The 13,896-nt window shown below is 37.9% G+C and overlaps 1 protein-coding gene across 1 annotated transcript in view; it reads left to right on the top strand.

Moving 5' to 3' along the window:
• Window positions 1-13,896, top strand: part of LOC124612426 (zinc transporter 5-like) — a 261,950-nt gene that overhangs the window by 191,912 nt on the left and 56,142 nt on the right. Inside the window, exons 7-8 of the mRNA XM_047140632.1 lie at window positions 6,527-6,714; window positions 9,145-9,354. Of these exons, the coding sequence (XP_046996588.1) occupies window positions 6,527-6,714; window positions 9,145-9,354 (398 nt within the window). The remainder of the gene's footprint in view (window positions 1-6,526; window positions 6,715-9,144; window positions 9,355-13,896) is intronic.

A 13,896-nucleotide genomic window follows, 5' to 3' on the forward strand; every position in this document is an offset into this window, starting at 1 on the left:
ATGTCATGCTGCAGCAAAGATGATCTACAAAAAACAACAGCTCTCAGTATTTGTCATATTTTTGGGTCCATCCCTTGATATAACAGCCATGCAGACTTGGATAGTATGAATCATAGCAATAATTATACTTCTCCTTGTAAATATTTTTGAGAAACTGATACTGTGCCATCTGCCACTGCAAAATCTGCCAAGATATTAACAGAGCAAAAATTACCGTAGTATGGTCAGTCACTTCTCCAAGGGGCGTGGGGAAGGGGGTGGAGGGGGGGAGACCTACAGTTCAGAGACCCTGAACATAACTAATGGTATCCTCACAAGAGAAGTAATAGGCCACAATTAAAGAAAACTGAAGGAACCAAAACCTATAAAATCAAGCAAATATTTTGTATGATAGATATGGTCATAAATGAAATGCAATGAACATCACACATACTCATTTGACAGAACTTTTTAGTCACATAACTAGACCACTATCCAATGAAAATCAGTGTTATCAAAGAAAAAGAGGATAGACAAACAGAAACTTCATGAGTGAAGTCCAGTAAAACATTAATGGGTTCCAGGTTCATGTGGAGGAACTGAAGATTTCAGCACGGGTGAGGTGCTAGTGTCACAGCCTTGTACTAAGTGGACATAGCTGCCACATGAAGAGCATCTTCAGTGGGGAGAGAGCTAAAGGAGAAGCAGCAATATTTATCTCTGGCAAATACCATCCTCATCTCTCTCCTCAACAATATCTCAAACACGGTTGCTATTGCCATACGTGTCATAAATAGAAAAGACTTTTTCTCCTTTACTACCACCATACAGAGTCCCATATAATGAGACCCAGCTGTCTTATCAGATAGCTTTCCCATCCATTCCCCTGTGAGGACTTAAATGCATATAACATGCTACGGCATCTTGCAATCGCATACCTCCATTGTAGAGCTGCTGAGGTAGTCATACAGACAACCTAAGTGCACAGCAGCATATGCAGTTAAGCTTCCTTATTACAGGGTCATTCTCTGTGATTCTTCATTAAGTTCTCCAACCATCACAGGCACTGCTCAGTGGACAGGGGTCAATGATTTTCTCTCTAGTGACCACTCCCTATTCTGGATAGAGCTAGCAGATTGAGCAGTTCACAAAAGGAAAACACTACAATAGATGCTCAAAAAGGCTGAGTGTAGTCTGTACAGTCAGCTGACTTTGTTTGAATGTCATAAAGGCAATCATAAATTAGTAGAACATGTTGCCAATGTGGTACATTCTGCTACTGGAACAATCTTTCTTCAGTCTTCAGGCCACTTGGTGGAGTGATGAGTACTGGTCCACAGTTGTTAGCAGATGGGGAGCTCTGCAGGATTCAGTTACAGACCTATTGTGAAGCCTGTAGTCTGGCCAAAGAGTGTCAAATTTTGAAAGAGAACAAGATGAGATCAAGGTAGGAATTCATGTACACAATAATCCAGTCCAAAAATGTACATTAGTGTGGGAGACCATGAAGAGGATTCCTACAAAGGTGAGAGGTGCCCAATTACTAGTTTAATGTGACATATTATTCTCCTGATCAGCCAGAGGAACATACCTACAATCGGGGGGTTCCCAAACTTTTCCTCTGATGGAACACTTTGAGAACTGGTACTTTGATGGAACACCTTGTTTATTTTGAAGGTCAATGAAAATTTTTAAAAAATGAGGAAAACTTGTTTTATTCAGTGATTACTTCAATTTTAAATCATACCAAATAAAACAGAAATTTTAACAAAATTTAAAAAATAGTATCATCAAAATGTCCAAAAACAAAAAGCCATGTAGTTAACAGTTTTTAGTGGAGCACTTACTCACTACCTGAGGAACACCAATGTTTCACAGAACACAGTTTGGGAAACCTGTCTTAGGAAGTAATGGAATACTTTGCTGGAACAACTGTCACTGCTAGCCAGGCTCCACCATAGCAGAACTATTTGTGAGAGGAAACATAAGGAGTCTATTGCAACTACACTGAACTATACAACTCTCCTTTGGCCATGTGGATGCTGCATTGAGTATTATATGAGGCTCCTAACAGTAGTGCTGGACTTGACCAAATCCATTACACCATGTTGCAGCACCTAATGGGGAATCACTTCCCCCTTTTCAACTGCATTTGGGGAAAGGGAGACCACTCTGATACTTGTTGGGATGCATTTGTTATACCCTTGTCGAAACAAGGGAATGAGTGTCCACATCAGAGTGTTTATCACTGCATTAACATTTCCAATTATGTGGAAAACATCTAGAGCACACACGAACTGCTCCCTTGCCTGAGTTCTTGAATCCAGATGACTCCTCACTCACTTCTAGAGTAGTTTCAAGAGAGATTTCCATCTCATTGATAAACTGACCCTGCCAGAGGTTGCTGTATGACAGCCAAGGTCACTATATGCCAGGCTTTGCTTTGTAAGCAAAATGTGGTAGACATATTTTTTCAATCTTGAGAAGCCTAAGGTACCTCTTAGAGGTTTAACATCATTAGGCAGCTCTACCTATTGCATATCCAGGGATGCTTTCCTACATTTGTCCAGTCATTAATGTGGCAACAGTATTTCAAGTACAAAGCTGTTAAGCCCTGTTAGAAAGTCCCAAACATGAGAATCTTACACAAAATGTGTGTGACTCTTCAGCATCACCAGATTTGTCATCATAATCAAATGGATAGTAACCATGGTAATGGAAGCAATATTGATCCCTATTCTTGGATGACTACTATATTTTGCACCTCCTCCAGATCTGCAATCGCAACACATTAGGTGATAAGTTGCTTCATACCATCTCCAAATTTCTGGCAGGAAAGACCGTGCATGTTGTCTACCACAATAATGAGTGAGGTATGTGTGGGTGTGTTGTCGTGTTGCACCAACCAGTCTTTCTTTTTCCACAACTCTGGCCATTTGCACCAAACATTTTCCCTCAGTCACCTCAAAACCTTACAGTAAAACTGCCTGTTGACAGTCTGACCAGGTGGAACAATCTCCTTTCACACTATTCCTTGAATGTTGAAAAAAATATCAGCATTGACCTCATGTTGCTGAGAACTTTTCAAGGTTTTTTGGCATTGGAGAAGATGGCATTTGCCATTGCTGGAATTGATGCTTTGTTTCAGGGTAATAACCAATAACTCAAGATTCATCACCTGTTATGATTCTAGATAAGAATTTTGGTCACTCTCGAAAACTTTTTTACAGCTCAGTGCACATGTGAATCCTGAGGTTTTGCTGGTTGCTGCTGAGAAGGCAAGGAACAAACTTTGCTATAATTCATCTGATGTTGAGTTCATTGGCTAGAATTCATTGACATGTACTATATGACAGCTCAAGTCTGTTACAAAAATCATGAATTGTCTGCCTTTGGTCCGAATCACGTCATTGACTTTCATGAAGTACTTGAACCACACAAATATTCTTGCCGGACTCAGTGCACTCTCACCAAATCCCTCTGTCAGCATGCTGTGAGTTTCAGCTGCAGTTTTCTTTGACTTTGAACAGAACTTTATGCAAATCTGTTCCCTGACACCTACTACTGCTACTCACAACTACATGCACCAAAGATGATGCAACTTTGTGCCGCAGTAACTACAATGTGTACCCTGAGACATCTAGTGGTGGAATTTTGTACTGCTACTGGTTTTACTGGTACAGTGAAATTCTTGGATATTTTGGGTAGCATCTCTCATTGTATAGTAGGAAGAATATATGATTAAATTTGCAGGTGTCTTGAGGGTATGCAGGATGTGAAGTTTAGAACATAGAGCTGCCACCTCTGGCAACAACAGTGACTAACCTGGCTAGGCATAGAGTGAGCTTGCATTAATGTAGTGGTTACATCACGGCATGTTGCTTCAGCTGTATGCCAGAGTTCATCAATCATAGTGGCTACTGAGTTGTGCCATGCCAATCTCTCAGCCCAGTCACCTCTGACCACATGTTTTGAGGGGTTGAGATATCTGGTGAATTTGCTAGCTGGAGTAAGTATCCAACACTTTCTGTATCAAGGTAAGTCAGGGTGGCACAGGCAACAAATGGTCTAGCATTATATGGCTGAAAGGTGACATAACAGAGATCTTAAAGATAAGGCATAGCTAATGCCCATAACATGTCAGAAATTTAAAGGCTGAAACTTTGTGCCAGATTAAAACTATGTGCCAGACTGGGACTCGAACCTGAGACCTTTCCTTTTTGCAGGCAAGCACTTAAGGGCTAAGCTATCCAAGGATGACTCACAATCTGCCCCCACTGCTGAACTTCTGCCAGTACCTCATCTCCTACCTTCTAAACATCACAGAATTTCTCCTGCATACCTTGCAGGAAGAGCAGTTCTGTAAGAAAGAATCAGATAAGTGCTTACATCACAATGCACACTTCACTGCTGAGTGAATTTTCATTCTGGAAATAATCCTTGAGGTTGTGGCTAAGCCATGCTTTCACAATATCCTTGCTTCTAGGGGTACTAGTCCCTCAAGTCACACAGAATTTCTGAAAAGTTTGGAAGTTAAGAAATGATGTACTGGCAGAAGTAAAGCTTTGATGACAGATTGAGAGTCATACTTGGATAGCTAAGTCTGTGAGCAGAAGTCCCAGGTTAGAGTCCTTGTCCAGCATACAGTTTTAATCCGCTAGGCAGTTTCAAATCAGTGCACATTCTACTGTACAATGAAAATTCATTCTATAGTGTCCAAATTACCAGCTTTGTGAACCAGAGGTGGTAGTGTACTCAGTGCCACCACATACCATACACTAGGTGCTGAACCCATAATATGCTGATGATAAAAGCAATATTGCAATGTTCATACCCCTTGGAGCTTGCATGTTTGGATATATCCATCATTTTTATGCAGAACTGGGACTCATCTGGAAGGATGAAATGTTGCCTTTCCTGTGCCTCTGTTGTTGTTGGCCACATCATTGTCAGCATGCTTTTTTCTGCTGTCCTGTCGAGGAATGCTGCAACAGTGGGCTCTCTGCCAACAGTCCTTGGTGCACTGTCTGTGTGGACGTCTGTATTGCTGCAAATAGGCCCATTTTATGACTGAAGGCACATGCTGTGGCTGTATGATACTGCATTGCCAAGTAAACAATATCTCTGTCCTCTAGGGTTGTGGTTAACAAGGCTATTGAAATCCTGCAAGGTCTTGACTATGCCCCTCTTAACTCATCAGTTCCATATTTTCATGACAGTCATCATATCCCGACCAGCTTGAGTAGCAACATAGTGGAGGGATAAACTGCAATCTCGATAGTCCATAGTCCTGCCACTGTCACATTTTGGCGTATGCTGAAGATGTTCTCCCTCTCAAATAAAGCGTAATATGATCTTATCACACACAAACAACATTCAGATTCAATTTGGGAATGAAAAACCTGTTACATAATCTTTTCTTGTATAAATACTGTAGATGGCATTACTCATATCTACTATGTGCAGTTGTGCTAAAATCCAACTCATCTGTGTATCCAAGCATGTACGAGGGTGGTTTGAAAAGTTCTCAGAATCACCGTGAGAGGTCAGCACTAGCGCAATGAGTTGTTCACTTGATAGTCATTGGACTGTTGCCTGTAAACACTTGCCACATCAGTGCTCTTGGAAGAGAGCTGTGGCGGTTACATGGCTCTGTTATTGTTCCCGGGAAGTGATTTGCAAAGATGGAAAAAATTGAGAGTCGAGTGTAATTAAGTACTTCGTAAAGAAAGGTATGAAAGCAAAGGACATTCATGCTGAGTTCCAGAACATGCTGGGGGACTCTGATCCTTCATATTCTGCTGTTGGCAAGTGGACAAATTAATTTAAATTTGGTTGTGAGAGCTTAGATGATGGCGCGTGCAGTGGTCAGCCAAGATGTGTCACAACTCTAGAAATCATTGCAAAAGTGCACAAAATGGTCATTTAGGATCGCTGATTGAAAGTGTGTAAAATTGCTTACATTTGCCAGATGTCATCTGAAAGCATATATCACATTTTATCTGAAGAATTAGAAATTAAAAAATTATCTGCAAAATGGTTGCCACGACTCTTGACGCGATGCAACGCACACACGTGCCGTTACTGTGGCAAAATTACATGAACAAAGGTATGAATTGTTGGCACATCCACCTTATTCACCTGATATAACTCCCTCAGACTTCCATCTCTTCCCAAAACTGAAAATTTTTCTTGGTGGATGAAGATTCACTTCAGATGATGAATTGATAGCCGAAGTTGGCAACTATTTTGCAGGCCTGGAGGAAACTCATTTCCGAGATGGAATCAAGGTACTGGAACATCATTGGACCAAATGCATTAATCTACAAAGAGATTACATTTGAAAATAAAAAAAGTTGCAGTGATGTAAGTACTTTTTTTCTATTCCATTCCGAGAACTTTTCAAACCACCCTCGTACACTCCATGCCAGTTTGACTTTTGTTGCATGTCACCTATGTGGTGTTTCTGTTGTATTTTAATGGTCAGTGATGTATTAAATGGCAATGCAAATTCCTCATCATGATACCTAAAAATATTCCTTTACAGGTTTGATATGCCTCGTGTAGCAAGAATTGGCTCAGTGTCAAGTTTCCTGTGGGCATTATTGGGAGCAGTACTATGGAGTAAACTGGCTTCAAGCCCAGGTGATGCTAATGATTCCTCAGTCACTTCCCTTTCTGAAGACCACAGGCTTTCAGGAGGAGGAATACTTGCTTGCATTTTGTACATGTTTGGTAGGTACTTTGCTTTGTATTCATTAACTAATATTCGTTTTAACCATTCTTCATTTTACTTCAAAACACTGGAAAAATTACGAAAATTATTTTCATAAACAGCACTTGTAAACTGCAGCCTTGTTTTGGACACAAAGAAGGGTTTTTAGGTAACTAAGAGTCAATTTGTTTGTTGTGAACCAGTTGTAAGTGTGTTGCTGTATTCTCGCAGGTGTGTCTGGTGTCGTCGATTTGAACCTTTTATCATTGTAGTTGTATTATCAGCAGACACCGCAGTTTTTGAAGAGTCCTCCAATGTCTTTGGGGTAAATCTTTTATGGAAGTCAAGGCCAGAAGTGGACTAAGGACATAATCTTGTGAGACACCATGTTTAATGTTTCTTAACTCCAAATTTAGTTTTATTCCTGTTGTTTTCATTTGTGATTGTGGCTCTAATGCTTTTAATGCCATAATTTTTAGATTCACTAGCATAATTTTTTATCTGTACAATCAAAGACATTGTGAGGTCATGCTTACAAGATGATTCTTGTTGTTTAGTTATGCCAGAACTGAAATTGTGAGGTCATGCTGCTTTCTTTTTAGAGAAGCCTCTACAAAAGCCAAATTGAACTATTGTTGAAAGGATGGAGGAAGACATGCCTATAATTAGTGGTCATTTATTTACCTTCACTTTTATAAATAAGTGTTACTGGTGCATATTTCAGTCTTTGAGGAAGTACACCTTGACATATTTACTGGTGACAAAGATATCTCTAGAGGAGTACTGTTAAACCTGCTCAAGATTTCAGTACTTTAGGTGAAGCACTGCCGTAGCCACAAGAGTTACTACATTTTGATGATTTAATGATTTTTGTGATCTCTTTAACAGTTGATTTGACAAAACTGTTGTCTGCTGGTGGGTTATGCAATATCTGTCTAAGTAAGTCTAATGGATCTGCCTTTGATGGTCCTTTTTTTCACACTGTGTTTTCAGCTGCCGAAGGTAGCATCCAGTTATTTTTATTTATCATCATCTATGCATCTGCTACTGTTGCCATATAATTTGGAACATGAAACTGACTAACTAACTACTTTATATAGTTGACTCATATCATTCTTAATAATGGTCCAACTTACCTTCACTTTTTTTTTAAATTGTGAGTTTTTTGTGTGTACTCTATGGCTCTGAGTGTTTGATGACACAGTGGTAAATTTTACAATACTGCTCATTGTGAATAAAAGATAGTAGTTGACCATTGTATTTTTGCACCTGGGAGTGAGGGTGCTCTGGTTGGCTTATCGTGAGTTTTATCATGATATTTCACAAAGACATGCTGAACCACTTGATATTTACTGTAACGTAACCACATGTTTCTGATAATGGACACTGGAGGCCAAGTGCAATAAAAACATGGTTGGGTAGTACTCTTTTAAATTAAATAAATCTCTCTTTGTAGCAGAAGGTTCTTTCTTCCCAGCATTTAGCCACCCTTTCTCTAAGCTGCAATCATCCCTGTACCATTGTAATAAAAAACCAGGCTTTTAGTAGTAAAAGAATATTTTAAAGAAGGAATCAAATTTCTCATCTACTGTGTGTCCTTGATAAACATCTCCCCACTGTTCATCCAGTAAATACATTCCCAAAAGTGTTATTGAACCAGCATCTGCAAAACTGTACATTTTTCTGCCTGACTAAATCTAATTGATGGGAATGTTTTGTTGTAGCTATTCAGCGATCGTGGTCAGGCAAACAATTTATTGTGGGATCTTGTATCTGTTTCATGAAAGAATATTGGATTTAGGAATAAATCGCTGTTGCACTCTTTCTTTCTATTCTTATTGAGAATGTTAATGTGAGAGCAAACCAATTCTGGACAACTGTAACTCTAAATGCCTGCAATGAGTAATACCTGAGATTAAATGAAGGTTGTAATCATCACATACAATTACACACACATAAGAATTTTATCATTGTCATTTAGCAAACTTCTTACGGAACTTCTTAATTGAAAAAATAAAATGTATTTTGATTCAACCACACTAGAGGAAGCAACAAAATTATGGAAATCTCATTGTGAACCAATGCTGTTTAAGTGTTCTAACTCTTTCCTGTCTCCACAAAACATTGTAGTGGAGAAAGTAGGTCTGTATTGTATGTACTGTTTATTATTACAAACTCAATGCTCTATACTGAAGTGTTTATGTCTTCAGTCCTTGTTTAAAATTACTTTACTGGGTTGATATATGGATATATTTCCTATTTACAGGCAGAAAGCTATACTTGTATAAGTTGAGTAAATGTATTACAAATTACTAACATTGTGATAAATCAGTTTTTTCTTTAATACGTTACACTTGTTGAGGTCAAGGAAAAATACTACCTATTATTAGCAGAGTGCAGTACCTCAGTTTTTTTCTGTAAAACATAATACTGAATTTTGTCTGTTACAGCCTCCCTGAGCTTGACATCTGTTAACAAACCGGGTGCTAAAGGATCACTAGTTGGATATTCATCATCAGGGCTACCACTATACACTTTTACTAGTAGTGCTCTCCATGACAAATCTCGATCAGCCTTCATAATTGCCAGTTCAATGCTTCGGCAGGTACTTGGCAGCAATAATAGCCGCAGAATATTCTACTTCCTGTGTCTCAATTTGAGTAAGTACAATGAAGTTTACATTAATCTTTATGTTAAACTCTCAGTCAGTCTCACTGTCAGTCACAATGACATGACTGTGTCATAAATCTTTGGCAAACCAAACTGCATCGGCAGCAACACTTCTGTCCTGTTGAAATGCTTCATCTCATCAAAACAAACTGAAGGATCCTCATGACAGCACTGAAGTTGTGGCAGCTGTCTTAAGCTCTCTTTATATATCTGTGTCTAATATGTCCTGGAGTTTTCTAAAATAGTGCTCTTTCCACATTATCACCATAAAACAGCTGAGATAAATAGGATATTTTAATCTATATTTCAAAAACTGAAAATTTTCTTTTTGCCCTTAATTAAGTCAGGACCATGTGAATTGCTTGTAACCAGAATCCTGGCAAGTTCCATGTGTTTCTCATCTGCAGCTGGTTTAGATATAACACTGATACCTGTTTTGTTATAAGCCACATATCTTTTGTAAGAATTGTAGACACTGCAGCCTTGTAGTTACATAGATTCCCCGCAATGCAAGCACAGCTGTATCACCCTTATCTGATAATAACAACACAACCTGTTACTGAAGGTAGGAAGTCACTCTCTCATTGTGCAGAGTATCAAACATTTCCGTTTGCCTTCCAGCTAATATACCAGAATCTATTTTGAAAGAGAATTACTTCGCTGTGATTGGAGCTACTGTTGACATTTTTTCCATGTTTGTATAATTTGGGGTTTCTTAAACTCCATCTTTGACAATGTGTTTCTTTTTCTCTTTACCTAGACATGTCTCAACATCTATGTGTCATCTTCTATGGCTATTGATTAATTTCTGGAAAATTTTTCTGTGGAGGTGGTCGTAGTTTATAGATTTTATAACCAGCACTAAATAAATGAACAGCTGTATTTTTCATCTCTAATTTATTCCAGCAGCAATTGGTTTTGTCATTTCATTGTGCCATTGCCATCACATCACAGGCCATCTATGGTAACATAGTGGCTGAGTTTATATTGCCAGATAAAATATCACACAAAAGTGAATCAGGATCTGCATCAGTATATGCAACATGGCTGTACACTCATAAACATTCTGAAGTGTTGCTCACATTGTTTACGAGTGTATAGCATTTCATATTTACGTGCTGATACTGGTTTGCTTTTGCATGGTATTTTGTCTGGTAATATAAGATAAGCTGAAACTGGTTGCCTCTGGAATAAATCAGAGATGAAAATACAGCTGTTGGTTTATTTATTGGCTGTCACCCTAACATCCCTCCTAGCAAGGATCAATGAAGTGAAATTAGTGTATAGCTTTCCATGTACTTCACTGTTTGTGTTGAATGATATTTGCAATCCTTGTTTACTTGGAATGTTCCCCAACCACTGGATATTTTTCTTTGCTTTTTTATTTTATTTTTCAGTTCATTTATTATTTGTGTTCTGAATATTTTCTCTCTGGCTATCTGGTGTATTGTGTTTACTTCATGTCTATAGCTGAGTTTGCCCAGTGAAGTTCTGTTAAATCTGTGTAGTGTGTATCTGACACTTGAATTTCTATGTGTCAGGGGATGACCAAAACATGATGTTTTCACATAATTGTACCAGGATATTACACTGTATTGTTTTGGATGTCTAATTTCAGGAATATTTTGTTTTTAGTGTGGTTCAGAAAAATGTTTGCGTGTAGAGACCATAGGTGAGCCCATTGTTAGGCTTTCTTTTTGTAAATAGATCTCCTTGTTGAAAGTGAAGTAATTCTATTCTGTTGAAATCCTTAGAGTGGCTTTAATTTCATCCAAGTGTGCATTTTTTGCATACGCATGATTGTGCAATTGTTCTTTAATAATGCTCATTGTTTGCCCTGTTGCCACATTTGTGTAGATGGATGAGATGTCAAAAGATGGAAGCTTTGCTGTTGGTGGTACCTCGTATTTTATCTTTTCTGTCAGTTCGTGGGTGTTTGGAGGTTCTATAGTTTGTGGAAGTGTACAATTTCTGTAATAATGTGTGCATTTGTCTAGCTAGATGAAATGGTGCATTTTTGAAGTTAATTTCTAATCTAATTAGACATTTTTGTTTATGTAGGTTTGGTAGACAACTTAGAAAGGATGGTTTGGAGTTGTTTTGGATGTCTAATTTCAGGAATATTTTGTTTTTAGTGTGGTTCAGAAAAATGTTTGTGTGTAGAGACCATAGGTTAGCTTGAACTTTTGTGATGGTAAATTTTGTAAGTTTTTAGAAGTTTCTGTACATAGTATTTTAAATAAAGTGGAGTATAAATAAACCCAAATTTAATTCAAAAACACAGATAAAACATCAACAGGAGCTTCCAACCCCAGAACATTCATTCTCTCCAAGTCATGGTAAGCATTTCCCACAAAACGCTACACAAATTCAAAACCGCAACAGTAGAGCTGCACAAAATTATCATCAACATTATTTGTGACAAATTCTGTCAGAGTACTAATATAATTCCTGGTTTTATAGAAGTCAGCGTAAACAGTCAAGAAACCAAAAGAAAGCAGAAATTCTGTGGTTAAAACGAGAAATTTGTTTCGTATATGCTAGAAAATAGCAACTTACTGTTCAGTTACGGAAACGACACCTTGAACTAGCTAATCTCATAAAAAATATCAGCTTATTTTAATGACATCACACAAGGTATCAAGTCATGCACAGAAACACTAATGCAATTGAGGAAAGAAACACAAGACAAGAAACTGAATCACATCATCAAATCCATAAACCCGAGAGTTAAGAAGACATGATGGGTGCCCAACTCACATTCCATGACTGACTTATCAATCTAGCTGCTGTAGTACTAACAAAACAAGAAGGAGAATTGCTTGAATAGGGGCCCAGAATCAATATAAATACAAACACAGCATTTGAAACAATAGAAAACCTGATCACAGAAACAGAACATATAATAAAACAGGAAGAAAAGTTGGAAAACCCAAATTCAGTGCCAACCTGACAAGGGAACTGGTAGTAGAACAGATAAAACACATACTCAAGATCCACATCAACTCAAAAATATAAACAGCAGAACAAAAAATTTCCAGAAAAGTGCACAAAAGTAAAAGAATATAAAGCAGCTAGCACCATAGCACATAAAAGAAATGCCCTTATGAGTGAAACGGTACATTAGCAAAGCAGAAAACTTCATACAACAATTTCATTAAATTAATCATTTATCCCACCATGAGGCACTAATGAAGCATACACAGACTGTATATGCCCCAGCACAAATGGGAAAGCTGGGAAACACCCAGAATTTTTTTGTTTTTTCATTTGGAATCAAACCAGTAAAAAGTGGGAATTTTTTATTGTTTTTGTTTTTGGTTAAATTTTTGTAATGTTTACTGGTAAGAACTGATGGTCTAATGAAGAATTTTACTTTAGCCCGCCAGTGCAAAATAATATTGTGGCAAAGAAACATAAACAAGAGAAGAACACCAAAATAAAATTGAGGTTGCAGTGGAAATGTGCCATTTACAACAACAAAACACAGTTCACCCACAGGTGTCTGCTGACAGCAAAATGTGTCAAAGGCTTCTGGATGAAGACAATGCAGTACTTCTTACTAGCTTTTTGTAGTGCTGTGTGGATGTAAACCTGATTAGAAATGCTATCTAACAGTACTGTGGAGTACAAATTAAAAAAATATATTTGTTAAAATCACCACGTAGCAAAATATTAGAGTCCTATGAGTTGTAGAGTCTCGTTTTGAAATAAATATTATGCCAAGGACAGCTTTCTTAGTCTGCACTCCTTGTATCTTGATAGGATATGATAAAGCAATTGCTCTAATTACACTAAAATTGTATGCCCCCTCCAAATATCATGCAGCAGTGCTGGACAGTCACATCCTATTTGTGTGCTTGCACTAGTTAAGTGATGTTGCTAATGGCCAACTACATCAGTGTCCTATGCTCTGAATATCTGCTATCATTGGCTGGCGAGATCATGTGGTGTGAGCTATGATTGAATGACAAAAGCACATCACAATCTCGATTTCAATGCTTCGGAAACTAATGTGCTGTGTTTGGCGGAATTCGTATTTATACTTTCGTAACACATCCTGAGCTTCATTGCCTAAAGCACAAGGAAGTTCTACACCAGTACCATTCAGGAAATTAATAAGTGTTACAGGTCCGAGGGAACGTGTACTGTCACTTAACATAGGAAAAGTATATTTTTGCCCTGAAAAAAGTGTATTTTCACCCTGGAAATTTTTTTTTTTTCACCTGGGAAAAAGTATGTTTTTAATAATCTGGAATCTGGGAAAAATCTTCTTTTTTTTTCTGTCCATGTGTACAGCCTGGTACAGAAACTTACAAAAACTTCAAAATTACCATCACAGAGTCCAAGCTAAATATATGACACAAAAGGACCCCAAAGCACCCAATCTAAATGGTCTACCAAAAATAAACAAACACAATTATCTGATTAGACCAATAAGTAACTTAAAAAATGTACCACGTTTGCACACAAATTACTACAGAAATTGCATGCTCCTTCAAACAAAAGGAACCTACAAAACACCAGTGAAT

The sequence above is a fragment of the Schistocerca americana genome, chromosome 4, assembly GCF_021461395.2.
Source record: "Schistocerca americana isolate TAMUIC-IGC-003095 chromosome 4, iqSchAmer2.1, whole genome shotgun sequence".
In the NCBI taxonomy this organism is placed as follows: Eukaryota; Metazoa; Arthropoda; class Insecta; order Orthoptera; family Acrididae; genus Schistocerca; species Schistocerca americana.